Genomic DNA, 16,670 nt, shown 5'->3' on the forward strand with positions numbered 1-16,670 from the left:
ACTCCAAAAACTGAAATGAAAGTACGTATATAAAGTGACAGTCGACAGTTTTCTACGATAGAATTTAAAAAAATCCTGAGGCCATAAAAATGAAAATAAACTTTGGACTCTTGGAGAATTGTGAAGATTCATACGAATATCTAAAATTGAATAGAAACAGCTACAGTCTTACGTAGAAAATATCGTAGAAAATGACGAGTTCTTACTGTCATCGAGAAAATCTAGAACTTGGAAACGAAATAAGTTTTTTTTTTTTTGCAATACTGCGCGTAAAATTCGCCCCTGAATCCACTCCCACGAACCTACACCCATATACTGACAGTATAATGTTTTGAATTTGATATTTTCATTATTGACCTGCGATTTGGATTTTCCACACGACATTGTAAAAAATATCGTATGATGAAAAACGTGTGTACATTTTACGCACAAGTTACATAATGTGCTATTCGTAAAAATTTTGCGGAAAAACATCAACACGAGAAAGTGTGAAATAATATTCTTGAATAACCGCTAAATGGCACATTTTTCTCACCATGAAAACGTAATTAAGCCAAGTTAGGTACAGAACGGTGGATCGGAAATAAACTTTTTTCGAATTTCAAATTTTAATAGGGCGCAAAATTGTGTTATCTCATAACCAGAAACACCGTACGTATTATTTTTTTTTTTTTTTTTTTTTTTTTTAGGAGGTTTTGGAAGTTCTAAACTCATTTTTCGCATAATTCCAATCGAATGATACCACAATCGGTTTAGTCGCTTCAATATTTTTTGATGAATAATGATACTTCATTTTCAACTATTTAATACAGACATGTGTTTAAAAAAAATCCTAAGTTTATCAGAACGAAATTTTCTTTTTAAAAATGAGAATAAAAAATACTGAAATTGCGCAAGTCTTTGCGTATGCGCTTATGCATCCTTTAGTTTATTTCCGCGGATGTCGGAAAATATCCAAGTTTCACCGCATGAAGGTAGCTGCACATCAAATCTCACCCATTCCCACTCGTTCTGATAATCTCGTGCTGATAATCTCATGCTTTTTCTAAACACATAAAGGGCAATCTACGAATTGCGTCTAAAAGAATGAATGGATTCTCCGTGCCTTTTAAGCGAACGGTGAGTCAAAGAAGTCTCACAGAAAAGAATGATATGCGAAAACCGTATATATTTGGGCACAAAGCACTTCTATTTAAGTCTGGAGACTGACTGTTATTACAATAATATTAATGGGCCGAGTAACTGAACATTATCGTGCCAGGATGTATAATGGGGTGTAAACAACACACCTTCGTTACAGTATGTCTGTATAAAATAGTTGAAAATAAAAATTTCGAATTTTTTGTTTTTCGAATTATTGCACACTACCTCCTGGATCGCGATGTAATTCACATCCAAAACGATTAGGATAGTCAATTTTCTTGGTTTTGTAAATAAACGGCCCGATGATGGTCGACTGGAACCAGCCGAAACCGAGCAAAATTGCAAAAAATTAAGTTTGCAAATTGTCAATCAATGACATTCACTGAATAAATATTTTTTATGCAACTAACTAAATGAAATGCAATTTTCACAATGAAATATATGGCAGGTGTAATCTAGCGCCATAATAATTCATGTTTGGCTCCAGAATCAAATCAAAACGTAAGAAATCTATGGTGAAAATTTAAATTGTGCCTTGCCTGAGATGGCGATTCAAATGCAGACAAGAGGAACGCAGCCTCTGTTATTGAGGAATTTCTTAGAAAGGATGAACAAATATTCGCAGAAATATATTTCAAACATAGAAAAATAATAGCTCTTTTTATTTGATACGATGAAACCTATTGTTTAAGAAGGTCGAACTCTTCTCGACTATCTTTACTCATTCTATATAGATGAATATTTGGCAGGATGTATCTCCGAAAGTGATTGTTGAGGGAGTGAACAGTTCTGTGCTTCAGCAGCTGAAACCAAAATGCACTTTATCATTCACTGTAATGGTTGTGCAGCACAGATATTGAAGCAAGCAACAACAATTTCTCATTGTTTCAATTTCCATTCACTGACCTTTCATTCAACACAAATGAAGCCAAAAATGGTCAACGTGTTGTATATTCTAGATATCTATAAGGTTTGACATATCACAAATTTAGGACGCTCACAATGTCAAAGAAATATCTTGTACAGCTTATCGAAAAATATAGAATATGTAGCAATGGCCACTAGTTGGCATTTCAATATTCTTGAGTATTTAATTTCAGTGACAAATTGTATTATTTGTCAATTTTTCATCAGGAATAGCGTTAAGGAAATAATTCTAAAATATAAAGTTGGTTCAATAAATTGATTGATTTAATTTTAGTTCGGCGCTATTCACTTGATTATTATAGCAGCTTTTGTGAAAAAAGTTTACATGAACTGTTTTAGTGAGAATAAAAATTCTTAAAACATTATATAACTTGCATTTTCGACGTAAAATGCATTATTTACCAGTTAAGGAGGTGCAATACCTGCGAAATATATTTTCTCATATAATTCCCTCCGTTCCAAAGAAAACTTCAATCTAAGCATACCAGAAGATTTTTCAGTTAGGAAAATCAGTTTAACTAATGGACTAGCAAAAAAGTATCATTTATAGAAAAAATGATTGCTTTATTTATTTATTCATTTACTTTTCATGATATTTCTCGCACTTACAAAGACAATACAAAAAAGAGAAACAAGTAACGTAGGCCACTTATATATATAGAAAAAATTAAAGATAAAGGAAAAAGCAAGTGTAACAGAACGAATATCATAAATTAGAATAACAGTAAGCCAAACCCTACTCGAAAGGCAAGACCCTGCACCTGCAGAGTATTTCAAACCTGGAGATCGAAAATTCAAATAAATCGAGCCATTTAAAGTGATCATTGAACAGGTTCCCTAGCCTGTCCGTAATGACACGGTGCTGTCTTTTATCCGCATCCACGGGTACCACAAACAATTGGAAACTTGCCCTCAGAAGCCTACCCAGCGTGTATAGCGTGAAATTATTCAAGATGGTAGGATAGTCAACGTAGTTATTAAAGATTTTCAATAGAAAAATCATGTCTAAATAGGTGTTGAAGAATTTAAGGGTGCGAAAACTAACATCCCTTGCCAAACTCGAGTGAGCATGGTCGTAGACAGATGGGTCTCACAAATATAAAAGCCAAAGAGCACAAGAACTTGTACCGCACAGCCTTGAGCAACTTGTCGCAGTTTGTATGATACAGGCTTCAAATGATCGTAACATAAGTAAGAGTGGATCTCACTAGTGCAGGGTAAAGCGTCCTGAAAGCGTTCAGCCTTTTAAAGTCTTAAGCTATCCTCGTGACAAAATATATTTTCTTGAGTGTTGGACCGTAAACAAAGCTTACATGAATCGTGAAGTCAACTCTTTTATCAAAATGACCCCTAAGTCTCTGTTCTTGGTAGCACACAGCAGAGGTGCGTTCTTAAGTGTATAATCGTCCTGAAATATTTGTTACCCGGCAACAGTGAGTGGTTAACTTTATGGAATGCCTTGACTATATCTGTGTATATCGAGTCAATCTGAAACTTGTGATTAAATCCCCTCTTAAGGTAGTACCGTGATAGCAGCAGTCCTCAACTTCCAGAGAAATATCCCCTGTATAAAACATTATAACTAAAGTAAAAAGTAGTTGAGATACAGTACACCTTTGCGCCTCCTCTCACATGCGCAGAAGTATAAAAATTTTCCCATTGTGTCTTTTGTCTGACTTGGCAACGTTGCATTCTAACTCAGTATCTCTTGCCCCTCAAGCATGTGTTGTAGAGAAATGTATTGTTATGAAATCAATTTGAGGTTAGTTATAATTGGAGACTGAACCGTACCGTAACCTATACCCGCAAAGTTCTGACATTTATTTCAATTCGTTGGGCCCACGGTTTTACATACAGGTCTTGCGACTCAATAGAATTCCAATGGTAGAGAGTGGCTCCTCTGTTGAAGAAAAATCCAGATGGAGCTGCGATCGAGGGATGCATCAACATAACCTACAATGTTTGATAATATGTAAATAAAATTTATGGGTTAGGATTCCACGCCCATGTGACGCGCGAGCGCGACTATCGTCATCCTTGTCGCACCGGGCATCCCTCGATCGCAGCGACGCTAGCGGCTTGACACGTTAAGAGGCCCACGTCGAAACTCAGAGTCGCAAGACCTGTATGTAAGACCGTGGTTGGGCCTTTATGGCATTTTAAACTTTCCGCGTAGGGCAACGTTGCCAAGTCACTATTTCTCACAGGTCAGGTTATGAGAGAAAGTTTGAAAATCATTAAAAGCAACAAACTTTAAGAATTATTTACAAAAAAATGAATACTGCTTGTTTATGTTTTTTTTGAAAAAAATTACTTGTTATATCCTCAATTAATAATTCTCAGTTTTTAAAAAAAATTCTAAGAAAAATATGGCTGTTATTAAATAAAATGCTCACTCTAACTACGGTCGGGATAGGGAATACATGTAAATTGTACGACTTTTGATCGCTAATATTGCAAAATTTAGTACCGCAAGGACTATTAAAAAAAATTCCTACGTATAAAGGACACTTCAAATTATGTGTATTCAAAAATTGAAAGATATTGTAAGAAAAGTGATTTATCACGGTACTACCTTAATGATATCTGTGTATACCGCGAGGTTAATGACAGTAAATTTAGAAGGCATAAAACCATGCTGCTCTGGAATAATAAACGAGTTTACGCTTAACCATCATATCGAAAACTTTGGCTATAGAGTTCAATTTAGAGATCGTCCTGCGATTTTTAACACAACTCTAAGCCTCGGTCTTAAATAACAGTCACGAAACTCTTTCTCGAAACTTTTGAAAATTATCCGTCCCTCATGAACCTATTAAAAATTAGCATAAGAGGTAACACAAGACAGTCAAAGCAAGTCTTAGGAACAGATGATGCAGACCATCTGGTCCTGAACTACCATTATCCTTTAACAAATTCAGGCAACGCTTTACATCCACACCGCTTGACACCAGGCTAGAGGAACAGACATCTAGCAGCGGAAGAGGACACTGTAGCCAGAGTTTCAGCATCATATACACTTGCAAAGTGGTCGCTAAATAAATCGGCAATGCCGCCCCCAAGCTTGCAGACTCCTAATCACCAAGGTACATTCAGCTAGGCGTTTCACTAATACTTTTACAAGTATTTAAATAAGACTATAGAGCCTCAATATCAGCTTTAATTAAGGATTCAGTTTTATCGATGAACACCGGGTAGACGTGACTCATCAGGTCTTTGCAGTTACTCCTTGATGTTTTAAAAAATAAATAATCAGACTCAGCTCTTTGTTCTTTGAATCGTTTATGCAGTGCTTTTTTTGAGTAACCAACTGCTTTAGACTAGGACTGAACCAATTTGGGAAGTTTGAGGAGTAAGTTTTACAGATCATGGTCTCGCAAATTATAATTTCGAAAAAGAGTTTTAGAAAGAGTTTCAACAGCGACATCCACAGAAGCGCAAGAAGTTAACACATATTGCCAGTTCACAGCGTCTGAATCTAATAAATAGTGATTAAGTTTTTCAAGGAATCACAGCAAGTATAACAGGTGTTATAAAACCGCTGCAAAAATTTCCAAAAATTTAAGGAATTTGTGTTAAAGTTATGAGACTATAAAAATACTGTGTGTATTCTTATGGTGGAGGAGTTTTTGCGAATGCAACACAATGAGCTTTGAATTAATTTGCAAACAAACTCCCAAAATTCATGAAACTTTAAAATCAACTTGTTCGTATTGAAATTAATCAACAAGCTTTTCTTTTGACCATATAGATTGTTACTTTTAACGAACAATATATTCCATGCTTACCCCTTCATCGATCATCTGCTTCCATACTCTATTTCCACGTGCTTCACTGATACAGCTGTTTTTGATTAAGTAATTTACCATCTCTTGCTGTTCCCAGTTATCAAAATTTCTGTGTCTGTCCACAACATAAAAAGAAAAAGCATGTTACAAAATAAACTTTGTCAAATTGAAGGATTTGTATCGCATAAACATCATGATGTATCTTTATATGCAACATACTTCGATCGTAGACCAGTAAATAAGCATCAAAGGTAGTGCTTTTTGGAATGAATCTGGAAACTTGATCTAAGGGTAATTAGATGCCGCTGAATGGAATGGTGATAGTAATTTTGCAATCAACCGTTTAATTTGAAAAATAAGTAAAACAAAAGTTATTCAAGTGAAAAAAAATCAAATAATTAAAAAAATATTAAATTCGTATATTTAGGACAGACATATCTTGCATCCCTACCTTACCAGTGTTGATTCGATTGAAAAGAAATTACGTTTAAGAATAAATTTTCGTTCACCTTTTTCTCCCTAATTTTCGAAGATACGAAGATAAACATTAGATACTTTTTTACGTATTTTTTTGTCCACATTTTTTGATAAAGTTATTAGATTTCGAATTAAACCGTTTAACCGTTTTTTTATAATGATCTCAACAGTTCATTGCAAAATTATTATTACCATTCAATTCAATGTCATCGAATTACCCTTAGATCAAGTTTCCGGACTCATACCTAAAAAGTACTACCCTTAGAATTTTGAATTTTTCCTTGGCCTATCAATTATGTTGATTCAGAAGTGGATAAGTGATATGCTGTAAAAAATTTGTGGTTGTAGCTACCAAACAGTCCGCACCTATTTTCATTTCTTAGGAAAACTAAAAAACGTAGTTCTGGGTACAGAATGAAAATGCGAAATAATGATAATTTTCTTCACATTTAAGGTGGAAGGAATGAGGTGAAATTATGCATTATTCAGGCACAAGATCATATTCACCAGTGTTATTCTTCATTTCCGTTTCATATCATCTGTGTTTTACGTAGAAATGAAAATGGTGTAATTATTAGTAAATAGGTCAATCAGGAGTTTACAAGAATGAATCTATACGAAATGATGCCCAGCCACCCAATTCAAAAACATAATACTTCAGGGATGTACTCCAAATTCTCAGCTTTCAAAGCAGGATATGATCATTCTGGTCTCTACTAACGTGAAATAAAGAGAGGCGAACAAGGGCCAAATTTTAATTTCGAGCAAACCCACACAATTACAAAATGTCAAGTATCAACTTACATAGGACGACGTCGTCTTGCTGTCGATTGTAATATTCTATTACTTTGACGGACTTTATTGGTACTAAAATGAAATTTTAAAAATACAGCATCAACAACAATCACAGGCGAATAAATGATGCATTATTATGTCAGACGAGTATTGCTTACGGATTTGGAAGACGATTGGGACCCACCTCTGACACATCAGAATCACTGCAAGCAAAGAAACATAAATTCTTTAGCAAATATTGTCTGGTTTGTTCTTTTCTTTTGCTGTTGAACTGTAATTCCCCTGGTAAAATAACTTCTACAGTATTCAAAAAGTATTCACATTCACAAAACATGAAAGATAAAAAATTGTTGTTCCTTATAGATTTTTCTACGAATGGTGTCAGTAGTATGAATTTCAGCATAAATTTATAAATTTCGAAAAAAGAACTATTTCAATACAATATAAAGAAGATAACTGTCTATAGTCACATTGTAATGGAAATTTTTTTTGCCACTGATTCAATTTGTATGATATAATGGATGAAAATGATTGTCATGTGTTTCATAGTCATAATTACGTAAAAATATACGAATTAGTCATAATTATTAGATTAGTTCAAATTAATTTGATGAGCTGCGGAATTCTCGATGAGGGTAGATGCTAGTAGCCTATTTAGTAGTTTTGCGAAACTTGAATTTATATTTATTTTAATCGGTTAAATTCGATTTGACAACCTAAAGCATCTCCAAAAAAACTGGCTCCTGCGTTAAAATCATCTTAAAATAACCACGATTTACGAACCCTGTCATTCGTAGTTTTGCAAAGAATCTTTCTTTAAAATTAATTGTAAGCACAAATTTTTGGCTGATATCGCGATTGTTCACTTGTTTTAATATTGGCGCATTTGGAGTTTGCTTCTTCATAGATATGTATGAAAAAGAAATGAAAATTGTGAAATAGAGATTGTTGTATTACGTTACATGTATTACTGTTTATACTGTAAAAGAATTCCCTGTAGATAAACAAATAAATAAAATTTCTTGAAAATCTACTTTAAAGTACAATTCGTATTCGGAAGGATTGAATTTTTTTTTACAGAAATCCACGCCAAGTCAAATTTGTTTTCCATCGGCAGAAAGTGATAAATATCTACATTTAAAGACAGAGGTTCAATTCAATAATGTGATAAAATTAATTAACGTGTTTGCTGTAAACGGTAAATTGCAGCTATCTTGAGCTTTCTCAAAATTTTTATTTTAAAAAGCTGATCGAAAGACGACGAATATGTTCAACTACATTTTGCTTTTGCCCCTCTCCACCCTGCGGATGCATGTTTCTGCAGTGTTCCCCACGCCAGAAACGGATTCTGTTCTTCAATTCTCTGTTCAGAGTCATGAACAATTCAACATACCTGTCAGTTGCGATAATTATTTCATTCTCACTTTTTCTTGTCAGTCTTTCTTGTATTGAAGGTTTATTCTTGGATGCAAATTTTTTAGTTCCTATCCAGTTGGAGCAGCTTGGCTGTTGTCTGATATCTTTTTTCCGACTTTTGACATTAGTTGCTTTTTCGTCTTGTGACGATGACCATGCCGTATCATCATTACTACTCGGCTTGTACGATTTTTTTCGCCTGCATTCAATCCATGATGAGGCATTCTCAATTGTTTCGTCACTGTCGGAAGAAGTCAATCGAAAATTATCCCTTCTGAGAATATCTTCTATTTTTGTTCGGCCAAGTATCCTGATCGGGTCGGAATCATCCTGGGAACTGTTGGAAATTTCGAAACTGGCATCAATCATTGAGTCGTGTGTGACACTACTTGTAGTACATTTCTTGTGCTTGGTGAATGATGAAGGAAATTCTAGGTGTATGCAATTAAATGGTTAAGAAAGTAGGTGAATTTTGGGATTTTATATAACAATTAACAATTCAATTCGGATGGCGTTCGTTTCATTCAGTAGTATGTAGATATTATTATAAATTTTTTTTATACATGAAACAAACCCCGATCGGTTTGAATAATTGGTTATCATTTGATATAATACATACGGAAACCGAAAATGTCCGAAATTCAATTAAGTATAACTCTAAAAATATTGGTTATATAAAAAAAGTTATTGAGGCCACTTGAAATTTTTAAAAACTCAAAAAACATTAGTTTTCAAGATTTTTCAAAATCGATTTACTTTTTTTCGCTAAAACTTTAAGAGGATATTTCTACTTTAGTGTTCAAAAACTTGTAAATGGACCCGGATTGGGTTTCATAAGCATTAAAACATTTTCAATTTTATGATCCACAAGAGTTACGTAATATATTTTACGATACAGTTGTTTATTTCGTAGCTATACTTGACACAATGATAATTTCATATCAATCAAACTTTGAACGTTAATTAACATACAAAACGCTTGAATTTACAAATTTTATGCAACAGAGCTTCTTTATAGAGTATTCTATATTAAAATATGTATTTTTCATTATTGTCGGTATACAGGGTCTGTCTGGAAAGTAGTCGGACTGAATTTTCTCCGCCCAGACAGAGCGAAAGAGGGGGACCTGTTCGCATGGGTCAGGTTGTGGGGAGTCTTAGGTAACCAGCGCAATGGTCCCCAATCGCCTTCGAGCCTTTCCGGAGTGTAGGTCGATTTTAAAGTGAACCACTATTAAAATATGTATTTTTCATTACTGTCGGTATACAGGGTCTGTCTGGAAAGTAGTCGGACTGAATTTTCTTCGGAGTGTACCACGTTAAAATCGACCTATACTCCGGAAAGGCTGGAAGGCGATTGGGGACCATTGCGCTGGTTAGCTAAGACTCCCCGCAACCTGACCCATGCGAACAGGTCCCCCTCTTTCGCTCTGTCTGGGCAGGAAAAATTCAGTCCGACTACTTTCCAGACAGACCGTGTATTGGTCAACGACATATAACATTACAAAAAGCAAAAAAAGTTTTTCCCATATTATTTCCGTAAGATACTTCGATAACAAAAGCGAACTATCTTAGAGTTGATATAGAGAGCTCAAATTTTCAGGGATTTTTATCTCATCAATTCGAAACTGTTTAAGCCCCTGAAGCATAAAAATTCAGAAACAACCCTGTTAAGGACCCACTTAATATACATATATATACACATATATGTGGGATTTTGGAAAAAGAAAAATTCAACCTTTTAATAATGAAATATAAGTTTTAATTATGATAGTAATGGATCGGCTTTACACTAGTTGCTTCTCGCTTGACAACTTCTCGACTCTCTCGATTCTCTCGCATGATCTTATTCGCCCCGCTTCTATTATAGTTACGCGCACGCGCTATTCGTGATTATCCCTACAGCTACGCACACGATACTTATTGGGACGATCCCACATATATGTAAGTGTTTATACTCCACCCGCAGTTCAGGCATGCACATACCATACTACGTCAGTTCCCTGGATGATAACGAGGTTGTTTTGAGGCGCTCCAAAAATCACACGGCAATTCAAGCCATCAGCTGTCTAGTTAAATATAGATCACTGCAAGTTACTGAATAACAGACTAACTGATATGCAAAAGGTTTCCATTAAACTGGAGCACGGTGACGAAACACGGAACCAGCAACCCTTCGCAATCTCCTACGAAACAAGTAATAACATACCACGCTGCAGATTCGAGCAACTGAGTGCCACACATATTTAGCTATGACTTTTTTAACTTTGCCAATTTCGAGGTCTGCAATGGCTTAAAATAAAGCTAAAACAATGTAGAATAATAAAATATCAAAACCCGAAAATCGTTGAAAAATTATTTTCCGAATACCCCTCCCGAAATTGCAATAAAAGTTTTACTCACGGCGCGATTCTGGCGAAGACGTACTATTTTATAAGCCCAACCCATATAAAGAAATTCTGAAATTGCAAAATCGCGATTTTTTTTCCATGCAATGGCACGCTAATATTACAAACTCCAACCTCGTGGGTCGACTATGTATTCAGTCTTTGCATTCTATCTTGGAATGAAACTTACTGAATATTTTCGATATCTCTTCCATTTTCAGGATTCACCTCATTTGAAGCGTCGTCGTAACTTTTCTCTTCGAATCTCGCCGGTGATGGAACATCAGTAACCAGTTCGCCCCCTAACGTTTCTTGATTTTCAACATTACTATCTGCCCGCAGACAACTGTTTTGTGAATGAGATTCGTCAGGATAATACATTGAGTCTGGTATGGAGCCTTCGGTATCTGTCGTCGGCAGCACCTTTGGCGTAAGACATAAAGTTTAGTTTGGAAATGAAAATTTTATCGTTGCATAAGTAACTACCGTAAACGTTTGATGAAGCAGGTACTACAAACTGCTTATCGAGATCGACTCCCAACACCTAGCCAAAGGTAAAAAGTTATTTTGAGTGCTATGTGGAGAGATTTGCTTCATCAAACTTCCACAGTGCTTTATTCTGCATGGGAAAACATTTACTAGTCTGTGATACAGTCTCACACTGCTGTACAAAGTAGTGAGTATCATTATCCCGATGAAAGTTTGTTTATTTATTCGAAATTCAAACGCGACAAACCCAAAATAAAATATGCAAGAATAATTTGCGCTAATAAAAGCAAGATGACAAAAATATGATAATGCACATATTGACATTATTATGATTGCAGTTGACTTATCTTCCAACCTAAGCCAATTATATCAACGAACATTATAATCGCCAAGTAATAGCAACTTTCCTATAGCAGACATATTTATAGCCATAGTAAGACTATTTCAGAACTGAGAACACCAACACGATGTTCAATGTCACCAATCTTCATTTGTTTGAAGATGAGGATGAAAAGATGAGGATAAAAACGGAAGATTGTTAATGCAATGACAAAATTAATTTTTTAATTCAAAAACAATAAATTGCATATTGCATACCAAGGAGACGAAGTACATATTTTTACACCCGGCGTAAGTTTGTAATACGAGTCGTTGGTAAGTGTGTCCCCACTAATTTCAAGTAAAAAAAACCGCGTTATCGATAATTTTGGAGTAAATACATAGCAGTGTTATGTTTTTTAAGTTGAGAAATATAAATATTAACTAGTAAACCAGTAAACGAGTGTAGACTGAAAACGGTTAAAAACAATAAGAAATTTTAGTCAAGTCGAATTCGTTTTTTTTTATTCCAAAATTACGATAGCAAACAATAGCTTACATGACTAATGGAACATGTTTCTAAACTAGCAAATGGCTATCAATTGCAATGAATTGATAGGTGTCTTTATAGTATTTAGAAGTGAGTGATTGTAACGAGAGTCTGATTATAAAACGTTTAAGGAAATTATATTCTGATTCAAGAAAACATTCTGAATATTTAACCAGGATTTTCTCGAAATTTATAACGATTTCAATCACTAGGCGCAAAAAGAATTCAGTAGAAAACAATGACGAACTAATTCTGGGCATGGATTCTCACGAATTCAAAACTTGCAGGAATAGAAGCAAACGCATGGACATTAAATTGTTCAAGGCGTATTGAATTTCATTCCCGGTGAATTTAAATGTCGTAAAAAAGAGTTGAATAGAAATTGATAGAGACATAATTATGTGGTACAGACTAAATCGTATTGTAGTTGCCTTATGATTGAAACATAAAAAACTCGAAAGAAGCAAAGTCCCGTGGATACTGAGTCAAAATAATGAAACGATCAACTTGGATTAATTATTATAATAGTACTACTTCGTGGATTAATCTTTGTATCACGTAATAATCAACATATTCCTTAACCTTCAAGATACCAGTAAAAATGAGAATTCAAACTTACTATTTCTTCATATTGGATGTAAGAGGGACGTATCTCTCTCATAATATTATCACCATAATCATGCTCATTTTGTATTCTGACTTGATCGTCAACAAGTCTTAGTATTCTGACGCTGTTATCCAATAATGTGGATTGATGTAAAGGACAAAAAGTAGCATCCATGTTGGTGAACCTAAAGATAACAAAGATATTTACCACTTAAAAACTCTTTCTAGGGATACGAGCAAAAATAAAATTTACTAGTTAATTAACTAGTCAGATGGACAAAAAGGCTTAGCTTTTGAAGTGTTGAATGCTACCGAGGAAGAAAAGGATATGAATGTATTTTTATTCACATTGTTGTTTAGTGAGTCTATGGGTGTGGAAAGAAATTGGTAACGTGACTACAACAACAACATGCAATATATTGTAACACAGGATAATGAAGGATAAGTAACAGCGAATTTTCGTATACTGAAAATGAGTGGTCAATCCTTAAATTTCGAGATGTCTGATTAGTCGGGCTATCAGGTAAACCAGGTTATTTTGTAACCAGAAGACAAAATATATCGAATAACATGGTGTTTCCAAAAATTTCATTTAATTGTGTTTGGTCATTAGTTTAAAATTCAAGATATATGTAACCAGACTTTATATAAGTTTCAAAAGTTTCCAACACATCTCTACCAAATACTTGATTCATCACAAAAATTTAGTCAAAATCTATCCAACTATTTCTTTGGAATTTACGTTATGTAAATTAATTATTAAAAAATTTAATCATTTGCTGTGCAGTAACCAAAAGCAATGTTTTACAGTGTAACAACTACAATTGGCACTGTACTTTACCATTGTGCCAAAAAATCGTTGACTAACTATGTTAAAACAATGATCTATAACAACTTACGCCATGCAGGATGCGCTTCCTGTCAAGAACTGGCTCATCGGACATCCAATCCCCTTAGTTCCATACCTAGATTGTGCAACATAACAAAAAATTTTCAAGTTGTATGTGGAAACTGTATCAAAAATACAGTTTGTATGGATTGTCTATACTTAGGAAGGACAAATACGCAACTCGAATTTGGAAAAAACAAATTATTGAGTATCAGTGAACTTACTTATATTTTGTTATGTCTAAGATCTTGTTCTGCTTTACGCAATCGTATATGAAATCCACAAGATATAGATCTCCGTCTTCTATGTGAGCATTTCTGCTAGTAAATTTTATCAAAGTGTTTTCCGATACGACTCCTCCGTTGGCCTGAAACATTGTTATGTTTGAAGTATGATTTAAGAAAAGTGCACGGTAAATGATCTAGAACTGTATTCACTGTTTTTTGAATTTTGTTATAACTCATAAAAACTGGAACAAAAAAATCCGTTTTTGAAAGATCTTTGAGGGTCATAATAAAAGTACAAGGACTCTGCAAACAGATCCAACAATGCATTGTTGAGAATAAATTGGCTGAATGAACCGAATCAAAAGATAGGGAAAGAAAAGAGACTCGTTGAAATATCTCCAGCAACATTAGTTACGGCACTTCGTGTAACATAAGCTAACATATCACCAAATTAAGAAAATATTTTATGATTGGAATGTTCTAAATGATTGAACACTGGTGACTTTGATCTAATTCTAACGTTTTCCAGCATAATTTATCCATCAATCTATACATATGAAATGTAGAAATACTACATTTTCAAGCCAAGCAAAACATATCGTCAACTTTAAACTTGTATGGTAGAAAGTGATATCTAAAATAATGTAAGTTGACTTGGGTTGTTCGTACAGCCATGCACAACTCCCATTATTCGACAGAATATGTCATCAATCACCTAGTCTCAACAAGTCTTTTTCGAATTCCAATTACATGTAATTACAACGTAGTATAACATTAGTTTGAAACATTAACTATTCCAACAAACGGAACTATTCCAATATGAAACATTTGCAATTTCAGATAATAGAAACTAGGTCAAATCTTCCGGATATCAGAAGTAAAAATTTAATGTAATGAATATTTCTAAATCTCATTTTACAGATTCACTTTGGTTTATTCGAGAGCTGGTGTTCAATATACGAATCTAATCTAGTGAATTTTGAATGTGCAAGTGGCATTCATTTCTTTTGCAAAAATTGCACCTGTCAATTAACTTACGATCAAGTTAAAGAATCACGGTCTAGACGAGATTTGCAATGTACCCTCAATAAAATCTATCACATATTTGACATTTAGAATTCCAAATAGATTGTAACTCTGATTATTCTTAACAATGAAATGATACACAACAGATCTCACGATGATCCAGAAATCGGTGTCTGTCATCTACAAATAGCTTGTTAAGATTCAGGCAATACTCCTTGACGGAAGAATATGGTTTGCTACTACCAGTGCCCAAGAGTTTTGATAATTTTTTTGATGTGGTGAGTTCCAAAGAGTCTTCTGGCATATCTTAGAACTAATTCAAGTTTCCGACTAAAATTGCAAACGACCAATAATTGATGAACGTAATCGTTAACTGGAAACTGTTTGTTGGATGTCTTTGAGAAGGTTAGGTTTATATGACAGTTGCAGAAGAAACTTGTGAACCTCAGAAAATTCAAAAGTAATTCCTTATACGCAAGGCGTGCTTTTTGTGAGATAATTGCTGTTGTGATAAGGTTATACAATCTGAGAGTTGCGCATTTGAGATTTTTGCTGCGAGTCGTATGTTTTTTTTTTTTTTTGGCAAACGTCAAATATCGAGCTACGATGCAGTAAGGGGAAAGGTTACTTGGAAACTGCAACATGATGCTCAATTGTTAATAAATATTTGAATTCATCATTGAATTTTGTATTACATAAAATACACTCACTTTTATAAGTTGGCTTAATTCAGATTTTTCTTTTTCGCTTACTTCCACCAATCTAAACTGAATGGATTGCCCCATGAATTGGAACAGCATATTGATTATTCCAACAATAGTCAATCCCGCTTTACACTTTACAAACGCATGGAAACGGAATTTGCAGAAATTTGAAATAGGACCATGATGTAAGTAAGATCCAAAGAAGAACAAGTGAACAAGCACATAGTTTGCCCCATACCATAGACCATGGTCTTACATACAGGTCCGGAAACTAGTAGGGTAGGGAATGACTCAGATAATGAGGCAAAACCATGGTTCTCGTCTTCACCGTCTGCAGCGCTGCCCCCTCGGGGTGAGCCAATCATAAATCAGATCCGAACAGCTGATTTTTCGGAATCAACAATCCTGAATAACACTCAAAAATGAAGAAAGATGCGAATAAAAAATGATTGAGATGTTTACTAGCATTCCATGGCGGGCGTGATAATTGTTTTATTTTAACGGAATGCTCAAATATTTAAGTCAATAAAATCCATAAACATCAAGCGAGGGCTCACAACTTTTGAGACAGTTTGAGATCTTGTGTAGATTTTTGTGTCCCATTTTTGACGCAATTCTTCATCCTGTGGAACTTGAAACACGGAACACTTTCCACTGCCGTTCTTGAACGTTTTCCAGCAGTTCGGGACGATGCAGGCTTTTGGCATTTCTCAACGCGAATGAATCGTTTTTTTACACCGTTTACACACTTTACACTGAGTTATGAACTGTCAAAAACTTCAATGAGCAGGTTATCTTATCGGTATATATCTGTATCTATCATACCCCGGGCCAATGGCGCCCCTAGCGGATAGATATGAAACATGACCGTGTGCCTCACTAACGGTGACACCCCCTACCACTCAAAAGTGCCGGAGTTACCAGACCT

General features: G+C 34.7%; 1 protein-coding gene across 6 annotated transcripts; it reads right to left on the reverse strand.

Moving 5' to 3' along the window:
* Positions 1-258: 258 nt before the first annotated feature.
* LOC124306080 (uncharacterized) lies at positions 259-15,975 on the reverse strand. Of its 6 annotated transcripts, none has more exons than XM_046766235.1 (10): positions 15,749-15,973; positions 14,010-14,152; positions 13,796-13,861; positions 12,910-13,081; positions 11,124-11,356; positions 8,524-8,883; positions 7,289-7,333; positions 7,140-7,202; positions 5,859-5,973; positions 259-1,946 (listed from the first exon to the last, which is right to left on the reverse strand). In XM_046766235.1, exons 1-10 carry the CDS (start codon positions 15,836-15,838, stop codon positions 1,824-1,826), a joined length of 1,410 nt encoding a protein of 469 aa, XP_046622191.1. In that variant the 5' UTR covers positions 15,839-15,973; the 3' UTR covers positions 259-1,823. The 6 variants fall into 6 exon arrangements, 4 of the variants coding, with proteins under 4 accessions (XP_046622191.1, XP_046622194.1, XP_046622193.1 ...); XM_046766238.1 differs by lacking the exon at positions 15,749-15,973 and adding an exon at positions 15,561-15,655; XR_006908519.1 differs by having other exon boundaries at positions 1,785-1,946; positions 8,555-8,883; positions 15,749-15,974.
* Positions 15,976-16,670: the final 695 nt, after the last annotated feature.

This window comes from Neodiprion virginianus, chromosome 5, assembly GCF_021901495.1.
Source record: "Neodiprion virginianus isolate iyNeoVirg1 chromosome 5, iyNeoVirg1.1, whole genome shotgun sequence".
NCBI lineage: Eukaryota > Metazoa > Arthropoda > Insecta > Hymenoptera > Diprionidae > Neodiprion > Neodiprion virginianus.

Excerpts from the sequence above, each read along its gene's own strand:
- LOC124306080 (XM_046766235.1), bottom strand. The coding sequence starts at position 15,838 with ATGCTGTTCCAATTCATGGGGCAATCCATTCAGTTTAGATTGGTGGAA. Across the intron at positions 8,884-11,123 it reads AGAGATATCGAAAATATTCA|TTCCCAGGATGATTCCGACC; the intron begins GTAAGTTTCATT and ends AATTTCCAACAG. Across the intron at positions 7,334-8,523 it reads ATAATTATCGCAACTGACAG|TGATTCTGATGTGTCAGAGG; the intron begins GTATGTTGAATT and ends CTTTGCTTGCAG.